The sequence below is a fragment of the Carlito syrichta genome, unplaced genomic scaffold (assembly GCF_000164805.1).
Source record: "Carlito syrichta isolate Samal-C Ts95f unplaced genomic scaffold, Tarsius_syrichta-2.0.1 Scaffold303141, whole genome shotgun sequence".
NCBI lineage: Eukaryota > Metazoa > Chordata > Mammalia > Primates > Tarsiidae > Carlito > Carlito syrichta.
This window is the reverse complement of record NW_007247237.1, coordinates 333,504-359,618: the sequence shown is the minus strand read 5'-3', so window position 1 is coordinate 359,618 and position 26,115 is coordinate 333,504. Positions and strand designations below refer to the sequence as shown.

General features: G+C 54.1%; 1 protein-coding gene across 1 annotated transcript in view; it reads right to left on the bottom strand.

The window, feature by feature from the left end:
• Positions 1 to 22,007, bottom strand: part of PALD1 (phosphatase domain containing, paladin 1) — a 44,054-nt gene extending 22,047 nt beyond the window's left edge. The window contains exons 1-17 of the mRNA XM_008057853.1: positions 21,790 to 22,007; positions 18,455 to 18,557; positions 17,694 to 17,873; positions 16,356 to 16,520; positions 15,440 to 15,600; positions 15,145 to 15,220; positions 13,470 to 13,621; positions 13,015 to 13,114; positions 12,706 to 12,810; positions 10,536 to 10,631; positions 10,031 to 10,159; positions 9,466 to 9,582; positions 9,201 to 9,356; positions 8,692 to 8,874; positions 7,312 to 7,452; positions 7,022 to 7,093; positions 382 to 522 (exon numbers count right to left, since the gene is read on the bottom strand). Coding sequence (XP_008056044.1) covers positions 382 to 522; positions 7,022 to 7,093; positions 7,312 to 7,452; positions 8,692 to 8,874; positions 9,201 to 9,356; positions 9,466 to 9,582; positions 10,031 to 10,159; positions 10,536 to 10,631; positions 12,706 to 12,810; positions 13,015 to 13,114; positions 13,470 to 13,621; positions 15,145 to 15,220; positions 15,440 to 15,600; positions 16,356 to 16,520; positions 17,694 to 17,873; positions 18,455 to 18,557; positions 21,790 to 21,974 — 2,262 coding nt within the window. The 5' untranslated portion in view covers positions 21,975 to 22,007. The remainder of the gene's footprint in view (positions 1 to 381; positions 523 to 7,021; positions 7,094 to 7,311; positions 7,453 to 8,691; positions 8,875 to 9,200; positions 9,357 to 9,465; positions 9,583 to 10,030; positions 10,160 to 10,535; positions 10,632 to 12,705; positions 12,811 to 13,014; positions 13,115 to 13,469; positions 13,622 to 15,144; positions 15,221 to 15,439; positions 15,601 to 16,355; positions 16,521 to 17,693; positions 17,874 to 18,454; positions 18,558 to 21,789) is intronic.
• Positions 22,008 to 26,115: the final 4,108 nt, after the last annotated feature.

Sequence of the window (26,115 nt, the reverse complement as noted above, 5' to 3'; positions counted from 1 at the left end):
CCCACTCACCACCTGACTCCTGCCCGAGGCTCCTCCCCGGGGCCCCCTAGGATCCAGAAACTAGAGGGTTCACACCTGGCACCATGGGAGTTTTGGGTGTTGCTTCTGGTTGGCCACAACCACGACTGGTCCAGGTCACGGCAGTCTTTTACATACTTAGAGCATCCCCCCTGCACACATCCCTCCATACATTCTGGAGTCAGGTGGGAGGGGCCTGGGCTGGGGATGTTTCCATTTCATGGATCGCCTCCACTTCCAGAAGGTGGAACATGACCGAGGGCTGATGAGGGGCCCGTGGGACCCCTAGCCACCTCAAGCCCACGCCAACCACAGACCGGGCTGCACACACCCGGGAGGGCAGTTGGGTGGGGGCGGGCTCACCTGGCGGTAGGTGCAGATGATTATTTCCCGCAGGTGGTAGTGCATGGGCGTCATGGTCTCGCTGACAGTGTCCAGCGCTGCGTCCACCTCCTTCTTCACGCGGTGCCCGTCGGGCAGCAGCTGTACCATCTTCATTACTACCTGGGGCCAGAGGAGGGGCATGAGCAGGCAGACAGCCAATGGGGCGGTGGAGGCCTGTGGCTTCAGGCTCGGCCCATGGGAAAGGGCCATGCTGGGCCTCAGGCCAGGCCCCAACCACAGAACCCCACATGCTCCTTGGTTCTCAGGCTGGGGGAAAGCAGGGGGCGCTCCTGGACATCTCCAAGGCCAGGACTCTCAGGGTGCTTTTGCTTTTTCTTTCACGATTGAGATTTTATTGGTTGTGTTGAGGATCAGCACGCAGACATTGCAACTGTACACAATCCTTAACGTATATACTGAAGATCTTAAGAGCCACGGGTTTGGAATCCTTTTTCGTTTTCCAGGGACTTTCTTTTTTTTTTGAGTTGGAGTGTCACTCTGTCGCCCGGGTTGGAGTGCAGTGGCATGCTCACGGCCACCCATGTCGACCTGCTGGGCTCAGGTGATCCTTCCGCCTCAGCCTTCCAAGTAGCTGGAACCACAGGCACACACCATCACACCCAGCTAATTTTGTGATTTATTGTAGAGACAAGGTCTCACCCAATTGCCCAGGTTGGTCTCCAACCCCTGGACTCAGGCAATCCTTTCACTCCACCTCCCAAAGTGCTGGGATTACCACTGCACCAGGCCTCCAGTGACTTTCCAGCTTAAAATTTGGAGGCAAATTTTCCTTAAGAGACAATCAAGCACCAATATCTTCAAACACTGATAAACGGCTGCCTAAGCCCTACCACCTCACAACTGAATGTCACACACAACATAGTCAAATTTGCAATCTGTCAGGGCACTTTAGCAAAGTGATCAGGAGAGCTAGACTACCACCACCAAAGGTGTCACACGTGCACACAATTCTCATAAGGAAAGCCACAGGCAGGGAGTGGTTTTCTTTTCTTTTTTTAGTTGGAGGTCTCATTGTATTGCCCAGGTTGGAGTGCAGTGGCACAATCATGGCTCACCGCAACCTTGACCTCCTGGGTTCAGGTGATTGTTCCACCTTAAGCTTCTGAGTAGCTGGGACTACAGGCACCCATGACTACACCTGGTTATTTTTTGTAGAGAGAAAGTCTCAAACTCCTGGCCTCAAGCACTTCTCCCACCTTGGCCTCACAAAGTACTGGGATTATAGGCATGAACCACCACACCCAGCCTCAGGGAGTGGTTTTCTTTAGAAAACAATTCAACTAAGCAGCATGGGAATAGAAGTAATTTAAAATGTTCAAGACATAGTCGTTGCAAGACTGTGACTCCAAATTGCCATGTGTATGCTTGGCACTTCAGGCTATAAAAACCACCTCTCTCACACCCATGCAATGTTAAGCTGACCCAGGGTGCTTATTTTTAAGTAGTAGAAACGTCGCTTCAAAGCAAACCTCATCTAGAACACTGATCTAGAAAACGAATAGCTTGTCACATACTAGGGCTGCAGGAGTAAGGGGGGGGTGTGTGGTAAGCCCATGTTGGGGACCTCCTGGTCGTCCTCCCAGCCCCCAGGCACTGCATGGACACCCATCCCTGGCGAACGTGGTGTGGACAACACTCATCTGATAAAAGCTCCCCTTTATGCTCGGGAAAACTGAGGCCTAGGAGGGTCACTCCGTAAGGCACGACTCCTCCCCCAAACCCCTCCCAGCTACACCCTGCTGAGTTCCCCCTCCACATCTGTCTACACTGCATCCCTGACTGGTGTCCCCATCATGTCTCACCTCCACAGCAGCAGCTCACTGGTTGGGATCACTGCCCCCCTCTGGGAGCACGTCCCTCCCCTGGTGGCAGAGAGGTCTTATGAAAGCATATGGGGGGGACCCAAAAATCTCTAGAATTTGCTTATAAAAAATTGTGCACTTATTCTTACACATCTAAACTTCAGTCATCTTCAAAGTACTCTGTGTGACACCAAGTACTCTCCATTAGATACTTTGTCCACAGCTCAAAAGAGTTTTTGAACTCATCAATTCTGATGCCTTTTAGTACCTCTGTTTTTTTTTTTTGTTTTGCCTCTTCTACCTTGGCAAAATGTTTCCCTCTGAGGACTTTTTTCATCCAGGGAAACAAGCAGAAGGCACCTGGAGCAGGTTCCGGTGCATAGGGAGGGTGGGGCACCGAGATTATGCCCTTTGGGGTCAAAAACTGCGGAACACTCAGCACGGTGTGAGCAGGTTGTTCACGTACATCACCCATCATGAAATGGGCAAATATGTTAAAAAGAATCTCAAAAAAAAAATTCACTGAAGCCAAACGCAGCGTCTCCCAACAACACTAGCTAGTACACTGATGCCGACAGTTTCCTAGAACACTTACCCGGGGGGAGCCTGTATTACAAGGGGCTCACCCTCCAAAAAGTAATTCCTGTTTTTTCTTTTTTTTTTTTTTTAGTCCCCCCTCATAAATGTGTCACATCTGTATAATTCCCAGGTTTCACTCTCCAGCACAGAAACGGAAAGCTTACCCAGGTCTACAAGGCCCCTCACCACCCCTCGCCCCGCCTCTGCAGCCTCCCCTGGCCCCTCCCACCCCGACACCCTGCACTCTCTGTGCAGAGGCAGCACTGGTCGCTAGCTACCTGCTCATCTGCTTCTGCGTGCACACCTGCGAGTGAGCAAGCGCACACCTAACCCAAGGTGCTCACTCCTCTGGCTCTAGCCACTGTGGGAGGGCAGGGAGGGGGGCTCTCTTCCCCTCCTGTGATTCTCAGATCCCGGGCAGGGCACACCAGCGGGTGTGGGGTCATCTGGAAGGAACTACTGACGGGTCTGGCTCAGGCTGTACCCAGGGGACACCTCACAAAGCCAGAAACTCCAGGCCATCCCGGGTACCCTCCTCATCCCACGGCCACTGGCCCCTGAGAATTGGGACTGGGCTGCTTCTGTTTACCCTGCAGCCCCTCCACCCCTCCTCATCAGCCCTGCCTCTCTCTTCCCTTCTTCCTGGCCTCCCCCTTCCCCACACAATTGCTGCTGGAGCCCCCCAGATGGAGAGCACGATTACAACCTCCCCTGCCTCTCTGCTGGCCTCGTGGTCAAGGTCAAACACACAGTGTGGTTCTCCAGTGTCTTCACAACCTGGGCCCCCACCCCTCAATCCCACTTACTAACGTTGTGGTCAATTGCAGCCTTACTGGCTCCTGCCCTTTCCAGAATTTGCATGCTCCATCTCTCTGCACACGCCCCTCCTCACCAGGCATATTCATCTTCCTAAAAGGCATTCAAGTGCCACCTCCTCCACAAAGCCCTCCAGGGCTCTCCCTGATGCACTCCTGACCCTAAGAACAAATGAGTACTCTGGACCTCTTCACATTCTACTGAGTGCTCCCTGCTGGGCTCAATAGATGCTGAATTAATTGCAAAGGAAGCTGGTCTAGAAACGAGATGATCCGGGGATGAGTAGGGATGGGGGGCGTGGGGCATCTCTGGGTCACATGATGTGACTCTGGAACCCAGGCTCTGAGGTCCACAGCCTGGCTTATTCCCCAGCTCTGATGTGGCTCCGGGGTGATAAACTTGGCTCCTGTGCTTCCGTTTCCTCAACTGTAAATTGGGAGTTATAAGGCACCTGCCTCCTGGGGGGTGTGAAGGGAGAATAAGGGAGTACACACAGAGCTCCTAGCCCAGGGCCTTTGTGAGGAAGGAGAGGCCAACTATTACACCTGAGGGACTGACGTGCAGACTGAGTTCAACTGGAAAATAAACCCTGGCATACACAGTTAAGTGATTTTCAAAAAAGTTGCCAAGACCACTTAGGAAAAGGACAGTCTCTTCAACAAATGGTGCTGGGAAACCTGGGTATCCACGTGCAAAAAAATAAAGTTGGACCCCTACCTTATAACATATACAGGAATTAACTCAAAATGAATGAAAGACCTAAATGTAAGAGACCTAGAAGTATAAAAAGTCTTAGGATAAAACACAGGAGAGGGTGGGTGTGCGGCGGCTCATGCCTGCAACCCCAGCACTTTGGGAGGCTGAGGCAGGAGGACTGCTTGAGGCCAGGAGTTTGAGACCAGCTGGGGCAATATAGCAAGGTCTTATCTCTAAAAACAAAAAAAAAAAAGCTCAGTTGCTTGAGAGACTGAGGTGGGAGGATCACTTCAGCCCAGGAGTTCGAGGCTACAGGGAGCTATGATCACACCACTGTACTCTAGCCTGGACAACAGAGTGAGATACTGTCCTCTGAAGGTGAAAAGCTTCATGACATTGGATTTGTCAAAGATTTATTGGATATAGCACCAAAAGCATAGGCAACAAAATTTAAAAATAGACGAGCTGGACTTCATCAGAATTAAAAACTTTGGTGCATCAAAAACCACTTTCAGCACAGTAAAAAGGCAGCCCACAGGATAAAATACTGACAAATCACATACACGTGATTAATTTCCAGAACATATAAAGAACTCCTAAGACTCAACAACAACCAAACCATTCGATCCAAAAATGGCAAAGGACTCCCAATAGACATTTCTCCAAAAGAAGACATGCAAATAGCCTTAAGTACGTGAAAAAGGTGCTCGATGTCACTCATTATTAGGGAAATAAATGCAAATCAAAGCCACAATGAGATGCCACTTCATGCCCATCAGATGGCTACTCTCCAAAAAATCAAAGTCAGGTGTTAACGGGGATGTGGAAAAACTGGAACTCTCGTGCACTGTTGGTGGGAATGGAAAATGGTACAGCTGTATGGAAAACAGGAAGGCGGTTCCTCTAAAAGGTCAACAGAATGACAACACGACCCAGCAATGCCACTTCTGATGCCAAAAGAACTGAAAGCAAGGACTCAAACTGATACTGGCACACCCACATTCACAGCTGCGTTACTCACAACAGCTAAGAGGTGGAAGCCACCCAAGTGTCCATGACAGATGAATCGATAAACAAAAGGTAGTTTATCCATATGGAGTACTATTCAGCCTTAAAAAGGAAGGACAGGACAGGCGCAGTGGCTCACACCTGTAAACCCAGCACTTTGGGAGGCCAAGGTGAGAGGACTGCCTGAGTCCATGGGTCCATGGGTTTGAGGCCAATCTGGGCAACTTGGTGAGACCTCATCTCCACAATAAATAAAAAAATTAGCCGAGTGTGGTGGCACGTGCCTGTGGTTCCAGCTACTTGGAAGGCTGAGGCAGAAGGATCACCTGAGTCCAGCAGGTTGAGGCCACAGTGGCTGTGAGTGTGCCACTGCATTCCAGTCTGGGGGAGTGAGACTCCAACTCAAAAAAAAAAGGAAGGACATTCTGACACATGCTACAACATGGATGAATCTGCAGGATGTTATGCTCAGTGAAATAAGCCAGTCCCAAAAAGGACATACACTATGATTCCACTTACACGAAGTGCCTAGAACAGTCAAATCCACAGAGACAGAAAGTAGAACCATGGTGATCAGGGGTGGGAAGATGGGGGATGGCGGTGTCATCATTTAGCGGGGCAGGGTTTCTGTTTCACAAAATGAGTTAGATGGATGGTGGTGATAGGTGACAACAACGTGAATGTGCTTATCTCCACTGAACTGTACATTTTAAAATGGCTAATTCAGCCTGGGCCCCACCTCCACAAAAATCAAAATAAAATACTTAGCCAGGTGTGGTGGCACGCACCTGTAGTTCCAGCTATTCAAGAGGCAGGAGGATGCCTGAGCCCCGAAGGCTAAGGCTCTGGTGAGCTGGGATCATGCCACTGCACCCCAGTATGGGTGACAGAGTGAGACCTCGACTCAAAAACATGGCTAAAACAGTACATTTTATGTTATGTATGTTTTACCATCACAAAAGAAGAACAAAAAAAGAATCTGAGAATTGGTCAGAGCAAGGAAGAAAGAAGGAGTCCGATGAAAAGAACAGCATGTACAAAGGCCCAGAGGATGTAAAAATACAGCAAGCTTGAGGAGCTGCACAGTGGCTGGGGTGGCAGGACTGCATCGAGGCAAGGGAGGGCCCATGGCAGAGTTGGCCTGGGAAGTAGGAGCCAACCATGCCATCCACTGCAGGACAGACACATGCCAACAACGAGGGGATGCTGCCACCCCTTGCAGGGTGTCAGAAGATGATCTGTGACACACAGCAGGTGTGTGACATGTGGATGACTCAATCTGGAGTGTTAGTGCCCTGGTGGGAAACAGGAAAAGGGCAGGGCAAGGAGGCTAGAGCCCTGCACCAATGCTACCAGCCACAGTGGGGTGCCAGGTGTCTGGGAGGTGGTCATCAACATCACCCAGACAAGACAGTGGCCAGTGGCCTCCCCAGGGCAAGCAACAGGTCAGCCAGTGGTAGGACCAGACAGGAAGAGAGGTCCAGCTCTCCGTGTCCAATGCCCACGTGCCAGCGCCCTAGAGTCAAGCTGTCCCATACCCTGGATGGCTCACCTCTGATATGGGAACAGAGAAGCACTGATATGAGGAGACAGAAAAGACAACAGCATTGGAAAGAGCTTTGAGGACCCGGCCAGTGGTATTCCTCCTTCTCCTCTCCCCAGGGTGTTCTCCAGGGGCCCCCGCAGGGCATGCTCACCTGAAACTCTCCCTTAGTGAACTTGGCATCAGGCACGCTCACCAGCTCCTCCTCACCCACTTCGGGGAAGGCCTGAGGGAGGACAGCTGCTAGGACGGGAGCACCCACCACGGGCCGCACCTCTCCCACACCAGGAGTCCCTTGGTGGGGGGGGGTACCCAAAACTGATAGGAGGATCTCCAGGACCACACCAGGCTCTCTCTGTCCCACACCCTCCTGCCACAGCCAGTGTCCCCGGGGCCTGAGCACCCATCCGACCCGTGCAGATCCTCAAAAAAGGCCACACGTACGCGAATATGCCAGAAGGCCAGTACAGCCACCACCATTGCCATCGTGGTCCGGCCCTGGCCGCTGAGGCAGCTGAACACGAAGCCAGTACCAGGGTCCTTGGCCAGCGCAGCCCGCAGGGCCTCCAGCAGTTGGTCAAAGTCCTGAGGGGAAACCAAGATCTGAGCCAGTGAGTGCCTTCTGGCTGCCCGGACCCCCAACGTGGCCCCAGAAACTGTCAGACTCACAAGCTTGTGTACACACATGTGACGCACTGGGGTGCATGAGACCACATGCCTGTAAACAGCCACACCCAATGTATGGTTATCACCACCTTCATCCTGGGTACCTGGACCCATTATGTGAGCAGATGCAGCAGGCACATCAGTATGTCACCTCCGCGTGCTGTGCCCTGGGCTGCACATGGATCCCGGGACCTTCCTCCCGCCTAGGCTGGACCCAGCCCAAGATACAGCGGGGTGGGGGGGGGGTGTCCGGGACCTGACTGCAGATGAGCCCTGCAGCACCTGGCCATCAGGGGGCGACAGACAGCAGGCAGTGAGACCCACAGAGTAGCCCTTCTCCAGGAGGGGCTCACATGGAAACACAAGCCCCATCACCCTATCTCAGGACACATGGCGACCCACACACCCACCACACGCTGGGCGCACACGCCACACGGAGGCATCCACGTGCCTTGAGACACACACATGATGCAGACACCCACAAAGACACACGTCACAAACCGACAGATACCACAGGCAACTGCCCTCAGAGCCACAAGCTTTCCTCGACCTCCTCCCCACAGACCCCTGCCACATACCACACAACTCCCTAAAATGCACGCTCTACACATATCCCCCAATAAAGACATCGCAAACCCCATAGAGACACACCACACACAAACACACCTACACACACACACACACACACACACTCCACAACAGTACCACGCACTCCACACACCCTCCCTCAACAAAGACACACACCCCAGACGCCAAGAACAGGCCCACCCTCGATACACACACACACACACCTATAACACAATATACACACACCCCTACTACACACACACCCGCACCCCTGTAACACAAAAAATATACTCACCCCTACATAGAAGTTACACTCCCACAATACATAATAAGTACATGTACACACAGACACACACACACACACGCCTATAATACAATACATACACACCTACCCCTACAACACACGCATACACACACAGTTTGGTAAGGATGTGAAATAAACCACTTGGGCCAAATCTGAAAACCTCATGGGACAATCCCCAGGCCTTACAGGAGAGCTGGATTGGAGTTTTCTCCTCCCAGTGCCCAGGCCAGAGGGGAGGCAGGCAGGTCTCCTGCCTCTCCCCAGCTCTGGCTTGCCTGGCCCCTCACCTCCTCACGGGGGGCGCAGAAGTCCGGCACAGGGATGCGATGGTAGGTGAGGCCGGGACAGGCCCCGCGGTGCTGGCTGAAGACCTCCTGCGTGGTGAGGCACGACTGGAACCTGCGGGTGGGCGGGCCCTCCACACCTGGGGGAGGCTCGCTCAGGTGGGCCTTCAGCTGGGTCTCCAGGGTCTGGGGAAGGTCAGGACGAGGGCACAAGCCACTGAGGCAACCTCCAGGTCAGCCCTGAGAGCCTGTTGTGGTCAGGACTCATCTCAGCCTCCGGATCCATCCCTGACTTTCACCCCAAGCCTCGGGGTTGATAAGCACCTCCAGAGCCAGGGAGGTGAGTTGAGCACTAGAGCAGGAGTCTCGCATCAACACTCTCTGAGAGTGCTCCTCTCGGGGCCTCAGTTTCTCCATCTGCACAGTAGGGGCATGCGACCCTCTGAAGACCCTCCCAGCCTATCCCCAAAAGGCCTCCATGGCAAGGGTGGCTATAGGGCAGGAGACCTCACCTCCAGCTGATCAGGGCCCATGGGGGGCCCGGGCCGCTGCAGGCTGTGGGTGTGCCCGTCACACTCCAGCACAGCCTCCTCCCTCAGGTTGACCCAGACCACCTGCCGCAGCTTCCTCTTGGCATCCGTCAGGTAAGCCAGGATGCTCCTCAGGGCCTGGAGGACAGAAGAACCATCAGTGGGAGGGAACCCACTCCTCCTCCGCCCACAAGTGGCACAGGTCCTCCACACACTCCACAGCAGCGCCACACACTGAGCTAGTCACCTTGGCGCTGGGCTGGGCTGTGCCGTAGATGGGCATGCGGGGTACCCTCCGGAAGTTGGCCACATCCATCTCTCTGACAGTGCTGAGCGCGTCCGGGGAGACAAGATCGTCGGCCCCCTGTGGGGAGAGCACCGAGCCTGGGACCCACGGTGGCTGACAACAGCCAGAGAGTCAGAACCCGGCCTGCAGCGGGCAGAGGGTGGGCGAAACCAGCACAGTTTACAAAGCACTTCAGCACACCTGGAGCTTGATCCTTGCCCTGACAAGAGTGATGGTGCCCACTCTCCAGAAGAGGAAGCTGAGGCTCAGAGACGAGAGCCCTGAAGCTCCTGACACCCTGCCCAAAGCTCTTGGGTTTGAGACAGAAGAGAAGGTACTAGAACAGCAGCCCAAGCTGCAAGTGCCTCTCCAGGTCTGAGAACAGCCTCATTCTGCTCGCAAGAGGATCCCAAGATCCCACAGGCTGTCACCCCTCTGCCTCCCACGAGGGCAGGAATCAAGTGTTTGGCAGGCCCAGCACCAATCCACACCCACTCCCATTTCCCAGGCTGCCAGCCACACTCACCAGGGAGCCCTCGGTGATGAGGTCCCCCGGGGCCACAGGGCCCGCTGAGCTCAGCATCACAGGCAGGCGGTACAGCTCAGGGTGGGCACACAGCCAGCGGCTGAAACTGAGGGCAAAGGCCAGCGGGTACTGCAGTCCGAGGCAGAGAGAGACGGGAGTTCAGGGCCCCGGGTCGTCCTGAACTCTCCCTGCCTGCCAGGGTGGGGGAGCCCCAAAAGACACTCAGTATGGCCCAGGACAGGGACAACGGGGTAGGTGAGGGCAGATCCTGATGACTGACACCCGCGCTGAGGGTGCAGGGATTGGGGCCCCTGGGGGGAGAGGTGGGGCCTCCCTGTATCTGGCCTGCTGGGGGTCTACCCCGTGTCTGGGTCTCTCCTTGACTCCCTCTCTCCTCCCCAGCTTCTTGGGAGTCCCCCTCCACGGCAAGCCAGTCACCATGGTGGGGAGGGCTGGAGGAGCCCCAGGAGGAGGGGGCATGGTCTGGCTTCTCCTCCAGTCCCACCTGCTCATGGAGATAGTAGTTAAACAGGATCAGGTAGAAGTATCGCTCCAGGCTCCGCACGGCCCTCTGCCGGACACCATGGTGGCTGCCGCTTCCCTGAGAGGTGGGCGGGGCATTAAAAATGGGGCTCCCCAGACTGCACTATCCCCAGAAAGGTAGGAATTAAGCCTCGGAACTCCCCAGAAGACAGTCTCTCCCTCCCTTCATGACACAGTTCTGCCAGGCTGGAAGTTCTTCTAACCCTATCCCATTTTCTGCAGTGAATCTGTGGTGCAGGGAGAGTGGCTGGCTGTCACACCAGGCACTGGGGTTCTGGGTACAGGCAATGCCCCCCAAGCAGGCTCCTGGCCGTGAGACAGGCAGGGGCTCCTTCACTTTGCTCCAGTGACACCCACCAGGGTCAGAGCTGCGTGCCCTTCATGTTGAGGAAACAAGCATATGAACACCCCTTCCCTGAGTCAGGGGCCCTCCCTGAAGAACTAGAACCTTCCCACAAGAAAACAAAAAGACCCTCACAGCAGTGCTCCAGGTGAAGGGCATCACTGTTACCCCTAATTTACAGAGGGAGAATGGAGGCTCTGAGAAATGACATGACTTCCTCAAAACAGACAGCAGACAGAGCTGTCCCCTAACTCCGGCCCCACATTCTCTGTATGGTGGACTGTCAGAGAGAACCCCAAGGGCCCTGTCTCTGCCCTCCAGTCTCAGGGTTCTCCTGTTAAGGCGGTACCCTGCCAAGGGCAAGTAGGATTCATATGGCCCTAAAGGAGGGGGGTACGCTTGGATGAAGTTTAATGCCATCCTTGGGTACCTCCCTTGTGTCTTTCCATGAAGGGGGAGACAGTATGCATTCCAGGTTTGCAGGCTATCCCGTCTCAACTCTGCCATCAGGGCGGAGGAACCGGCATAGATGGTGCATACATGAAAGGGCAAAACCAGTTACAAAACCAGGGGGCGGCTGGATTTGGCCCCTAGAGCCAAGATTTGTTGTCCCCTAATCTAGACAAAGGGGAGATGAATCCTAAATGCACAATGCCTTCATTGTCATGAAGCTGCTCAACGGGAAAGTCTTTACACCAATGAGAAACTGGAAGCAACTCCACTGTCCAAGAAGCGGGGTCCTGTTCAGTAAATGGCAGCAGGTGACCTTCCTGAGACACCTGTTGTGCACCTCTCTTCTCAGTGCTTCATGTGTCTGATCTCACCTAGCCCTGCCGCAGCCCTATGAGGCAGTCATCACTACCAGCCTTATTTCACAAATGGGGAGGCGGAGGCACAGGGCGGTTAAGCAGGTTGCTCGGGTCCACACACCTGCAGGCGGCAGAGCCAGGATGCGAGCCCAGGTGGCTGGGTCAGAGTTCTGATCTTAACTTACTGGGCCTACGACAGGCGAGCCAAGGGACAGGCTTGAATTTCACAGCCAACAAAATCCCAAAGACAAAAGCCAGGTGCTGGCATGAGAAAGGCTGTTGCTATGAAACTAAACCAAACAAGCAGGGTGCAAAGCATTGTAAGGACAACCTACACTGCACAACTACGAAGGACGCCAGCCCCAAAGGCTCGCAACAGCCATGCTGGGATGACGGGCCACTTTTTTCCTTTATTTAACTTCTCAATCATCTGTCACAGAGTACTGCTTTTAAAAGATACTTTTCTGAAAAATATCTCAAAGAAGTACAAGGCTTTACGGGCTGTATATTCTTTCCATGCACTGTGTGCAAACACCGTCAAGCCCACCTCCTCTCCCCAGTGCATGCAGACAGGGTCTGCTGAAAAAGCCCAAAGCCCATCACTCTTCCAGAAGCCGCAGGCTGGACCACACCCCAGTCTTCCCAAGAAACACCAGGAGCTTTATTTGTGGGGGGCCTTGAGTGGTCTGGGAAGTATCTGAACTAGAGGCCCAGCATGCCTGGTCAGTGGCTCCTTCCTCCATCCTGTTTATCCTGCTGCTGAGGTGGGACCTGGCCAGAGAAAGTAAACTTCCCCTCTTCCTTGTCCTTCCTGCAGGCCCAGCACCCTACCTCCCCTTCCTCTGAAAACGGCTCCCCTCAAGGGAGAAGCAGCAGCCAGGAAAGGTCAATCTAAAAGAAACCAGTCAACAGGCCTCATGAAATCAGGCTGCAGGGCTCACACAAAAGCAGAGGTGCCCGCGCATCCTCCCACACCTCACCTGGGCTGGGCTCTTGGGCTGGACGCCTTCCAGCTTCCTCTGGTTTTCCAAGACCGCTTCCTTCAGGTCATGCAGCTCTGCACAGGCAGTGATGGCTTGGTCCACCTGGGGACAGGAACCAAGGCAGGGAAGAGGAGGATAGGAGGGGGAGGGGAGCAGGGTCAAGGAAAGGTAGCAGGAGAGAAAAGAGACAGAAGGAAAGATGAGGACTGGCAGAGAGATGGGGAGGGCATGGGGCCCCTGCCAGTGGGAGGAGAGACCATGCCCTCCGCTGCCCCTGCCCCCAGCTCCAGCCCAGCCCTGGCTCACCTCCTCTACCATCCTCCTTCCCTGGGGCACCATGCGGAGAAAGCTCTGGATCACCTGGAACTGCTCCATGGGTAGTGGCTTGGTCTGCAGGGGAGCAGCCCTGACAAGGCAGGGGCTCTGTCCGTAAGCAGGTCTCCCGAGCCCTCTGGGCAGCCAGGCTGCCCACCCTTCACTCACATGGTCCCTGGGAGGCACCAGACTATAGGCTCCTTCTGAATCACATTGGGGGAAGCAAGGGACAATTCCCCAACTAGGGAAACTGAGGCCAGAAAGGCCAGGTCACTCTCTCCAGGTCACCCAGCAAGTCTGTGGCAAATCAGGAGATGAAGCCCAGATGCCCAATTTCCAGCTCTGACTCCAGGTTCCTAGATGTGTCCCCATCATCCCAGTGCAGCCTGTCCCCTCCTCTCCTGGGCCCCACCGCCCCTCGGGACACAGGGTCCCAGACCACTCACTCTGGTTGTGAAGTGGCCCCACTGTGGTGAAACAGGATGAGGGTGCCCAGGACCATGCCCAGGTTGGTCCTGCCCACACCCGTCTGGCAGCTGAAGAGGAGGGCAGGGGGAGGCCTGCAGGCATCTCGGAGCAGCAACAGGCTGGGGGTCTCCTGAGGAAGACCATGAACATCAGGCAATGGCATGACCTGGAAACCCCGAGGCTGAGGACCACATCGGAAAACGGGATCATGATATCAGCCGATCCCCGCCCCCACAGTCAGCGGCAAGGTGGGCTCAGACAAGTAGCTTGGCCTCCTCTGCCAAGCCCACAGCCCAATCTGCCCACCTGCCCCCAGGAACACAAGTCCTGCCCCCTCCCCATCTGCCCGATGTACCCCAGGAACACGGGTCCCACCCCTTCCCCATCTGCCCAAAGCACCCCCGGGAGCAATGCCCCACCCCCTCCCCAGGCCTTGGAGTCATGAGTGGGCTCTGGAGGTGGGAGCTGCTCTGAGGGCACCAGGCCTGTAATTAACACCCCCCGTGAGACACGTCCTGGAGGGGTTGGGGAAGGAGCACTGCCAGGACTCGGGAAATATCAGCTGTAGGGTCTAGAAGGCAAGAATCTCCAGCCCCACTAAAGTAACAGGGAACTCAGGGCTCGAGAAGTGAGGCAATTATCCCAACACCATACGCAAGTGAGCAGACCAGCCACCGCCAGAAGACAGGCCTCCAACGGCCAGAGATGAATGCTGTAAAATGCACACCTACCTACACACAGGTACACACACAGAGACACAGGAGCACACATAGACACATGTATTTCCCACAGAGACACACAGGCAGGTACTCACTCCCACAGAGACACAGACACATACGCACACCAGAAACACAAAGGCATGTACAGACACCCACAGAGACACAGACACACACCAAAGACACACAGACATACACACATACCAGAGATGCACAGGAATGTATACACATACCACAGAGACAAAGACACACATATACACATACAGATACACACACACACCTCAGAGACACACAGGCATATATGCACATACCCACAGAGACACATACAGAAAGACAGACACAGGTAAACACACAGACACATATACACAATAGAGACATACAGGCATGTACACATACCCTCATAGAGACACAGACACACACATACATACACCCCAGAGACACACAAGCAAGTACACACACACACAGAGACACACACACAAAGATACAGATACACAGACACACACAGACACATGCACACACCAGAGATACACAGGCATACACACACACACACACACACACATTGATACACACACATACATCAGAAACACCGGCATGTACACACACACAGAGACACACACAGAGACACAGACATAAAAAGACATGTACACACACCCTACAGAGACACACACAGACACAGACACACCCCCACAGAGACACAGACACACATATACAAACAGAGACACACACATACACACACCAAAGATACACAGGCACGTACACACACCCACAGAGACACAGAGACAAGGATACAGATATCACCCACCACACACACATCCCAACCACTTGACCCCGTGTACCACACAAAGAGGGCCCCTCTGAGGAGAGCCAGAGGGCACGGCCATCCTGGGGACCACCATGGAGACCACTCTCAAGGCACCCCCCACCTCCTCACACTTACCCGGAGGACACTGACAAAGGCATCAAACTGGGCTTCCAGGGGAGCCCCTTGCTCGGGCAGGGGCAGGCGGTGGTACCTGCCAGGTGAGAGGGAACAGCCCATCAGGCAAGCACCCTCCCTCAGCATGCCCCATCCTCCTTCCCAAGCATGGTTTGGAAATGTCCCCCACGGCGGGAGAGATGGGCGTGGGGGACTCGGTTCAACCTGCAGACGGGAAACTGAGGCCACAGCTAGAGAACAGGCCCTGGGACACCCACAGCTGCATGCGAGGCCAGGGCTGGAGGGCAGCCTGTACCTGTAGGAGGGCCGCAGGAAGAGGGGCCGCTTGTACACCTCCTCAGTAACGTGCACATCGTCCTCGCCCCGGATGGCCACAGCGTGGGGCTCTCCCGGCAGGTCCTCCGTGTTATGGTACACATGGTACGTGTTCTCACTCAGCTGAGCGAAGTCATGGATCTAGAGGGAGGTGGAGGTCAGAGGGCACAGCCAGACCTTCTAGGTCCTCCCTTAGGTGTCCTGGCTGAGCTCTGGAGTGACCAGATCACACAGGCCCCAGACAGGCTTCTTTCTTTCCCAGAGGGAACTATGTGGCCAGAGGTGCTCTCTATGCCTTCCTGGGAGGCCTGAAGGGATCGGGTGGCCACTGGCCCGAGGACAACTATTTACATATGGGCTAACCATGGCAGGAACTTGCTAACCCATCAGAGTGCCAAGAGAGGGCAAGGTTCGTCAGCCAGGAGCTGGAGCAGAGGGCACAGGAGTGGCAGGAGGGAGGCGGCCAGTCGCCAGCATGGCCTTGGCTCTTGCCCATGGGAGACTTGGGGGGCACCGGGACCTCCACACTATCTATACACTCTGGGGTATGTCAACTGCCTCATAGCTCACAAAGGGCTGAACAGCACCCTGGGCCTTTTCATCCTGCCAGACCTCTTTCTAAATAGGGGTGTTGAGCACGGAGGAGAAAAACAGAATGGGAAACCAGCAGAAGCAGAGAGAGATGGGAAGAGGAAGTCCTTCCTCTGGCTGCCGGTGAGCCAGCCTTGTAGCCAGATACTCGCCCAAGCAGGGATCAAAGGTGGGGAAGCGTGGGCCGGTGGTGAGAGCGGATGGGCTGGCTCCAGGAAGTGCGTCTGCAAAGCTGGCCAGGGTCTCAGCTCAGCTGCCCCATGCCTCCTGGGGGAAGGGCTCCCACCCACATCACCAACCCTCACCTCTTTCCGAATGGCCAGCTCCAAGCTCTCTGCCCGGACCCCGGGCCCGAGGTCCTGGAGGTTCTCGTGAAGGTTCTGCTTGTCTCGAGGCGTGTAGGACACGAAGTCATCATTGGCCCTCAGGAACAGCACGGGCTCCTCCCGCACACAGAAGATGACACACTCCTGCCAGGAGTCCACAGTGGAAGGAGGCCATCACTGCTCTCTGCTCCGGCTGCTCCCTCTTCAAGGGCCCAGCACCCCATCCCATCTCTGCAACCCGAATCCTACCCCAGAAGCACAGCTCAGTCCAAATGCCACCTCCTCCTGACCCTCCTGGTCAGCAGTGACTCCTCCTTTCAGGACCAAGAGTCCTTTATCAGACTCCCCAGCACTAACTCCTACTTTGTATTAATGTTATCAATGAACACATCTTGTCTGCCTTGATGCACCCAAGTTCCTCACAGGCAGAACCAGATCTTGGTCATGGTCACGTGCCCACAACTCCTAGCAGGGAACCTGGATAAATCAGGTGGTGCTTGACAAACATCAGCTGAACAAACGATGCCCCGTGACCACCACCATAAATCATTCATTCATTGAGCACCACACAGGCAGAGGGAGATGCGTGACTTCACCCTCGAAGAAGTTGTCATCAAGCTGGGAAGACGGGATCCACACACAGCAATGACCCCACCCATTCTGGTTCACTCAAGGCCTCTCCAGTTTAATCCCAGGTCAATTCAAATATGGCTGCTCCCATAAAGCTTGCCCCCATAAAGCCTGCAATCTCAGCAGACCCGTAGCCTCTGCCTCAGAGACATGCGAAACACCACCTTGGTATCAGGCAGGCAAGAAGAGTCACTCAAAGTAGGTACTTGGGAGTCCAGCTGCCTGGCCTTGGGTATTAAGGCACCATTCAGTGAGTTATGAGACCCTGAGCAAGTCACTTAGCCTCTCTGGGTCTCAATTTCCTCTTCTGTAAAAGGGGACGCAAACTGTCCCTCATACAACTAACATTAGGATATAGGTATTAACTATGGTCATCATTTGGCAAACTCTCAAATTATGAGCTGGACCCTCTTGTTACCATGTCACACCCCTCACTTCCTCCAAGGTTCTCAGGGTATATAAGGAATTTCTGACCTCACACCCCCATAGCCACTCAGGACAATGCAATAAAAGTTGCCAACCACATGGCCATCCTGGCAGTCAAGGCCTGCAGGGCCACAGCCAGGCCACCTCCCGCCCTCCCCAGCATATAGTCAGGCCCTGCCAGGGCCCCTAAAGCTGCCCCTCTTGGGAGCCCTTTTCCCTGGATTTGGAGGCTAGCCCATGCCTGGGAAGTGGCATGCTTACCCTATGTCCATCCTTCTGTAGTTTCTGGAGGACCTGCCTGAACCCCAAGAGGCTGGGCTGTCCCATGCCGAACACGGCGAGCCCACCCTGCACTTGCCGGAAGTTGGGGACCCCACAGCTCCCCATGGTGCCCAGTACGTCCATCTTCTCAGTGACATCCCGTACCAGGAAGTAGCGGCCCTGGCAGGGGAAAGACACAGGTCATTCAAATGACTCAAGGGCATCTTCTACTGGCAGGGCTCTGTCCCGGGCTCCAGGGGACAGGGAGCGAGGAAATAGAAGTGGGAGGAACACGGTCCTGTTTTCAAGTTGCCTATAGCTCATGAAAAAAACAGACAAAATGCATGACCATCTATGATCTGGGAAAGACGTCTTAAAGTGCAGAAAAGGGAAAGACAACTCCTCCTGAGGGGGATCAAAGAGAGCTTCATGTAGGAAGTGGCATCTGAGCCAGGCCCTGAGGAAAGGGCAGGGAAAGGCACTCCAGGGCAAAGCCGGCTCTAAGGTAGGGTCTGCAGCCCCCCGAAGGAAGACAAACATCTCTCACTCCAGAAGGAGGGCATGAAGAAGGGGCCTGGGTAGGGAGTCAGGGTTGAGCCCCAGGAACCAACCAGAGGACAACTGTGCTGGCCCCTTCCTAGGGCCCTGTCAGTTCTGAAGATGGGAAGGGTGGGGAGGGGCGTGTGGGGAGCAGGAGGAAACTCATGAGGAAGGTGGGCAAGAGGAGGCAGAGGGGTTGGAAGGGCAGGGCCTGACCTCACCTGTACCAGGTAGTGCTCAGGGGTGACGTCTGAGAGCCGTCCCAGCGTGTAGTGGGCCTTGAGCAGCTCATCATGGATCTGGAACTCCTCCTTGCAGTTGTACCTACCGGGGGCAGAAAGGAAACTGAGTCGAGCAACCTCCATGATCAAGGTCCGCTCCATCCTCACCAGAGCCCTCAGCCGGGACACCCCACCCCCCAACCACGTGGCTTTATGACAGAGATTGACCACTGTCCCCCAGTATCCACTCTCCTCTTCTTCTTCAGCAAGAGAGCCCTGGGGCTGTGACTAGGGACTAGGCCACCCAGCTGAAGACTATATTTCCCAGCTTTCCTTGCAGCTAGCTGTGGTCATGTGACGAAGTTATAGCCAATGAAATGTGAGCAAATGTGATGTATGCAAATTCTGGGCCATTCCCACAGGGAAGGTGCCTTCAATTTTGCCTTCTCTCCTCCCTGGCTAAAATCCAGAAGTGATGGTGAAAGGACATCTTGGGCCATAAGGCAGAAGCCACATGCTGATGACAGTGAGGCAATGAGAGAGATGACCCATGAGCAGTCATCCCAGTCTGGACTCCCTCCTGGTCATCCATGAGAGAGATATGCTTCCACCCGGATGAAGGCATCCTATCCAGCCTGACAGTGGCCTAACTGCACCCTGGTTAAGACACCATCATTGGAGAGTCCCTCCATGGGATTATGTCTGAGGACAGTCCCCACACACTGCCAACTCCACAACACAGTGCAGTGGTTCAGGACACAGCCTTTGGAACACAGATCCCAACTTCACCCTCGGAAACTCTGTGGCTCTAGATAAGTAGCTTGGTTTCCAGGAACGGCTACCTCCTAGAACAGCTGTGAGAATTAAATGTGTGAATGAACTTAAGTGCTTAGCCCAGTGCTGCGGCAAAGCGTTTACTAACACAACTGTATTCGATGGTCAGACGGGGCTATTTCAAACAAAACCCATAAGCAAAAAATCAAGATTTCTCTAGAAGCTAAGCCAAGGAAACGTCCAAACACTCTAGCAAGACTTACTGTGTATTCAACACACAAACGCTACCATGCCGATTATAACAATGAATCACACATGTGCCTACCCCAAATTCATGCTCTGGTGTTGGGTTCCCTTTACAAAAGAACTGCCTGTAGGAAAGACAGGGGTGGAATGGGTGGGGCAGAAGAGCACTAGATGAGGAGTCAAGGCCTGGGTTCCCACTCCAGCTCTGCTTCCATGTCACCACATGATCCATGGTGAGCAACTCCCTCCACTGCCCTGACCCCCAGTTTCACATCTGAGCTAAAATGCATGAGATCAGGGGTCAGCAATCCTTTTCTGCAAAGAGTTGGATGGTAAGTACTTGAGGCTTTGTGGACCATACAACCTCTGTGGCAACTACTCCATTCTGCCACTGAAGCACTAAGCATCCACACATCAGCAAATGGAAGGACAGTATTCTGATAAAACTTTATTTACAGGCCAGGTGCAGTGGCTCACACCTATAATTCCAGCACTTTGAGAGGCTGAGGTGAGAGGATTGCCTAAGCCCGCGGGTTCAAGACCAGCCTGGGCAACTTGGCAAGACCTCATCTCTATAATAAAGTAAAAAAAATTAGCTGGGCGTGGTGGCACGTGCCTATAGTTCCAGCTACTTGGAAGGCTGATGTGGAAGGATCGCCTGAGCCCAGCAGGTCAAGGCTGCAGTGGCCGGAAGCGTGCCATTGCCCTCCAGCCTGGGTGACAGAGTGAGACTCAAAAAAAAAAAATCTTTATTTACAAAACAGGCAACAGGCCACAGTTGGCCTACAGGACACCATCTACTGATGTGTCAAATGAATAATCTCTAGAGGTCTCTTCCACTCCAAACACTCTACCACCCAAGGAGAGCTGAGCCAGTGACTGTTCTGAGCCACACAACACTTGGTTAAATATTTCGAATGTCATCTCCACTTATGCTGATAAGGATAATGAGGTCCAGAGAGGGAAAGGGACTTACCCAAGGTCACAGAGCACAGCAGAGGCAGAGCCAGCCAGGCCTGGGGCATATGTCTCCAATGCTGCCCTCAAGGCCCAAGCCCACCTTTGTCATATGTCAGTACAGAGACTACATATCAAGTTTATTTTAGATGACATCTCTCTTCCTCTCCTTTTCATGAGCACAGTAATTTATGATGATTACAGTTTTCCTGTCAGGCCCCAGAGCTAGCAGGCAGGATTTATCATTCCCACCCCTAGGAGTCCTAGAACAGAAGGCCCCACCGGCTAGGCCTTTGCCAAACATCTACGTGTGGAACATGCTAACTCCTGGCTCATCATGTCTCGTGTCCTGTGGGCTGGGAGGCCCAGGGCAGGGGAGCGTGGTGGGCAGAAGTGTGGAAAGTAGAGGCTTCTCGATGTACCAGAGATAAATCCGGTGTCCCTCACATCTTTCTGTCCTCCCCAGCACAGTGTCCCAGCCCACACTCCTTCCTCCAAGCCCCACAGGACAGACGGGGTTTCAGGGTCCCCTTCGTGACCTCCTGCCTCTGGACGCACGCAGTGTGCCCAGGTCTCTCAGAACATGCTGCCAGGACAGGCCCTCGGCCTCCTCAGGGAGCGTCCCTGAAGGACATAAGTAGGTGAGTCCATCAGCAGCTTCTGGCTTTTTCAGTCCAAGACCCTTAAACAGCCAGGTGTCAACCTCAGTGTCAACCCATCATTACTGGCTGTGAAAAAAAAAAATCTAAATTTCATGCATCTAAGTATATAAACTTCCTTTGAAAATGCTCAGTCAAAAATTCTTTTTTTTTTTTTGAGTTGGAGTCTCACTCTGTCACCCAGACTGGAGTGCAGTGGCCACTCCCGGCCACCGCAGCCTCGACCTGCTGGGCTCCGGCAATCCTTCCGCCTCAGCCTTCCCAGTGGCCGGAATTATAGGCATGTACTACCATGCCCGGCTGATTTTTTACTGTAGAGATGAGGTCTCGCTGCCCAGGTGGGTCTCAAACCCGCGGGCTCAGGCAATCCACTCACCTCAGCCTCCCAAAGGCGCGGGATTACAGGCTGAGCCACCAAGCCCAGCTCAAAAATTATTTTCAAAAGCATGTCCCCCCAGCCATGCCTTCTCCTCCACACACCCTGGCACTGTGGACATGGTAACGTGGGCTCAAAGAACCAGCTCTGCCACCCACTTGCTGTGGAACTCCAGACGACTGCTTAACCTCTCTGGGCCTCGGTGTCTTCATCCATGAAGGCAGTTTGGAAGCATTATGTGCTGTATGCTATCGCACCCCTGAGCAGGTCCCCTGGGCCATGTCTTCTAAGGACATGGGCACACCCACGCCCTTGCCACTCACGTGATCACAACAGGGGCCACCTTGTTGGGGATGATGGACTTGGCCTTGCTGTTGTGCAAGCCTGTGGCCTGGAAGGAGTGGACGCTGAGTGAGTGCCGACCGTCCATCGTGCTGCCGCCCTGGAGGCCCTCGAATGAGGTGCCTGCTGAGACCGTCTGCTGGGCTGTGCTGGCTGTTGTACCCATAGTCTGCCAGGAGCCTCAGGATCCCAGACCTGCAGGGTGAGAGGGGCGCAGTGAAGGAGGGGGTGGGAAAAGTCACAGCAGAAGGGACCCGGTCCGCGCCTCACCCTCCACCCAGAGAGAGGCAGCTTCACTCCCACATTCTGCTGCTGGGAAAGCCATGCACTCACTGGGCACCTACTGTGTGCTGGACCCTTTGCAGAAACTTAGGGAGAGTCACAGACATAGAGAGACACAAAGACGCAACTTCTGACCCCTTAGTTTACACTCCACTGGTAAAAATAAGACAGGAAGGGGTTAACCATCCTCAGCAGATCAGGGCCTAGGGTTTTAAGCGACTGGTTCAGGTGCTATAGACAGAGGCCAGGTCTCTATCCCAGGCTAGGAAAAGGGGAAGTTGTCACCATCACCAGCAAGGGAGAACCAGGTCAGACAGATGCAATGGGATGTCAGACTTGGCCGTGAAGGATGGGAACAGGGTGGAGAAAGACATCACAGTCACAGATTTCATAAAGTGACCAGGGATTTCCTGACAAAGTGAGCTCTCCGTAGACCCAGGGTTCAAAGAAACCACCAGGCCCCTGAACTCTATAGCAACATTGGAATCAACGGCAATGCCAACCTCTGCACAGCACAGTTCCCGCCCCATGTGGAAGACAATGGATGTCCTCAGGACTGGCAATCCCTCCTGCAGAGCTCTCTCCCAGGAAGACGCAAAAAGTGGGTTTTGTTGATCAGGTTGTTACTCATAATAACAAACCACTGGAAACAACATCCAGCCCACAGCAGGGGGTGTGTCGAATGAATTATCTCTAAGGTGGAGTGTTAAACAGTCATTATAAATACAATGACTGATGTGGAAAGACAGCTGGGAAATAGAAAACGGACTGCGTGGGTTGCAAAGCAAGTCCATGCCACAGTCCCACTTTAGTAATCAGGAGAAGAGCCTAAGAGAACACGCGACAGGTGACCTCCAGGTTATGGGATCATGGGTGACTTTTATTTTCTCCTTCTGCTCATTTGATTTTTTTGCATTTTCTGATTTTTCTCCTGTGACCATTGGGTAATAACGTTAAAACCTACTTAAAGCAAATAAAAGAATGGCTGGGGGAGAGAGCTGAGATGCCTTGTAAGGGCAGGCCGAGGGCGTGGGAGGCGGCTCAGGGGTGGAGAGCCAGGGCTATAGAGAAGGGAAGGAGCTGGGAACTCCACGCAGGCCAAGGGCGACAGGCATGGATGACAGAGGCTCACAGAACTTTCCGGGAGCTCAGTGGCTGCTGGTTCCAGATAGCACTGACGGTCCAGGATCAGGAGGGGGGGACCCTGCCCTGTCAGCTCCCACCCCTCCACTCTGCACAAGCTCAGAGACAATCAGCAGGCCTTAGCACATGACAACTTCCCTAGCTGCCCTCGCCCACTTGAGCTACTCTGCCTCAGTGGGACCATCTGCTCCCAGTCATCCACACTCCCCACCGGCCCTCCCACAACCAGCAGCAGCACTTCGAGACAAGGGTGGAGCCAGGGGGTCAGCATGAAGCCAGGCTCAGAAAGTCAATCTGAAGGCTGAGTTCACCGTGTCGTCTCCTCTCCAGGCCCTGAACCAGAGCCCTGATCCCTGGCAGTGCTCCCAAGCTTCCCCCAGGCCATGCACTCACACTCCTTGCCCAGAGCCACCTCCTGCCTAGGGACTCAAGAGAACGACTGACCTCCAGACTCACCAGACCCTCCCAGAACCACCGCCTGTCCCTCTCCAGCCTGGAAAGGGCCCCTCCTCCACCCAGCCTTGTCATTTTTGAAAATTCCCAGGAGCCTCATGACAGCTCTGTTAACACATACACCTTGTTTACAAGAGCCTTGTCTCATAGCTCTCCACACCCTGTCCAATTTCTCTCTCTCTCTCTCTTTATCAGAGGTGAAGGAAATGGGCCTCTATGTTTCCAAACAGAAAAGCAGGCAGCTCAAAAGGGGAGGGAGCTCCACAGTGGACCCCTAGCTGGCCAACAGCAGAGTGGAACTTACTTTCCACTTCACCGGCCCCAGCAGGCCCCAAACAGCCCTCATCAAAGTTTCCCAGACCCCTCCCAACAGCCTGGGCCAAGGAGGCATGTGTGGGAACAGCCTCGTGAGGCACAGGGCTGCTCTCCAGAGGGAGAGCAGCAGCCAGCCACAGCTGTGGGCCAAGGCCAGGCCCCAGGGCCCATCTCCACAGGGCTGGGTTCGGCCTGACACCTCCGCCTCTTGTCCCCTATCTGCCCCACAGCTCCCACTCCGGCCACCCTGGCCTTTCAGGGGCTCCACAGGCGATGACAGGTCCCAGCTGGTACCCTGCAAGGGCAGCCAAGAGACGGCACAGATGTGCACAGCTGTAGGCTGCAGGGGCAGAACCCGCAGCTGGAGGTGGGGGAAGGACAGTATCCTTTGAAAACGGAGTCTGCCTCCAAATCCTCTAGAGGAAGATGCAACCCTGCAGCTTGTCACTCTCACCCTAAAATCCTTCTCCACTCCTGCAGAAAGAACCTCGCTAGTTTGGGGTCTTCATCCTGTTGGCCACAGACTGTGAGGTCTTGGGCAACTTCCTTGAGAGGACTCAGGGCATCAGTGTCCACAGTCGTAAAATGACAGTGAGGAATAGGACGGTCTGAAAGCCCCTTCCAGCTTGAGGGGGATGTGGCACCTTAAGATCGGCAGTCTTTGCAATCACATCACTGCTGTCCACTATAAGGGACAAGCACATGGGTGGGGTACCTAGTGGAATCTGAAAATGTCACTTGCACTATTGCTCCGTTATCAGACCCACTAAGGACCTCATGAGCCCATGGCCCCCTGGGTCCCCTGCCCACAGATGCCAAGGTGATATAACTGGCCAACTATGGACAACTCTGCACCTGGGCTTTTGGACTCCTTCCCACCCCTCATGGGTTCTCACAGTAGAGTCTAACTCAACACACTTGGTGAATTCTCACAATCCTAGGGAAAAGCCTGTCCTTGCCTCATCAAACTAGTTATAAAGAAGTGCAATTCCAGCCGGGCTTGATGGCTCAGCCTATAATATCACGCCTTGGGAGGCTGAGGTGAGTGGATTGCCTGAACTTGCAGGTTCGAGACCCACCTGGGCAATTTGGTGAGACCTCAACTCTACAATAAATTAAAAAAAAATTAGCTGGGCGTGGTAGCACGCGCCTGTAGTTCCAGCTACTTGGAAGGCTGAGGCGGAAGGATCGCCGGAACCCAGCAGGTCGAGGCTGCGGTGGCCGGGAGCAGCCACTACACTACAGTCTGGGCGACAGAGTGAGAATTCAACTCAAAAAAAAAAAAAGAAGAAGTGCAATTTCATCTGCAATGTGGAACTTGTAACACTTGGAAGCATCAAAACAAAACAAAACAAAATCACAATTACCCAGGTATTCACCATGCCAGACACTTGTCTTGCCCTCAAAGACACTCCCTTGCTTAATGTTCTCAGAGCTGAGAAACTATAGCCTTGTCTCCCTGTGTCTTTTAAAAAGTAAATTTAGCCGGGCTCGGTGGCTCAGCCTATAATCCCGCGCCTTTGGGAGGCTGAGATGAGTGGATTGCCTGAGCCCGCGGGTTCGAGACCCGCCTGGGCAGCGAGACCTCATCTCTACAACAAATTAAAAAATCAGCTGGGCGTGGTAGCATGCGCCTGTAGTTCCGGCTACTTGGAAGGCTGAGGCGGAAGGATCGCCAGAGCCCAGCAAGTCGAGGCTGCGGTGGCCGGGAGCGGCCACTCCACTCCAGTCTGGGCGACCAAGTTAGACTCCAACTCAAAAAAAAAAAAAAAAAAAGTAAATTTAGGCCTGTCAAGGCGGCTCACACCTGTAATCCCAACACTATGGTAATCTGAGGCAGGAGGACTGCTTGAGCCCAGGAGTTTGAGACCAGCCTGGGCAACATAGAGAGACCTCATCTCTACAAAAAAAAAAAAAAATCAGCCAGGTATGGTGGCAAGCACATGGAGTCCCAGCTACTTGGGAGACGACGGTGAGAAGATCGCCTGAGCCTTGAGATCAAGACTGTGATAAGCCGTGATCATGTCACTGTACTCTAGCCTGGGAGACAGAGTGAGACCCCAACTCAAAAAAATACAATAGAATAAAAAGTAAATTTAACCTTAACCTGTCTA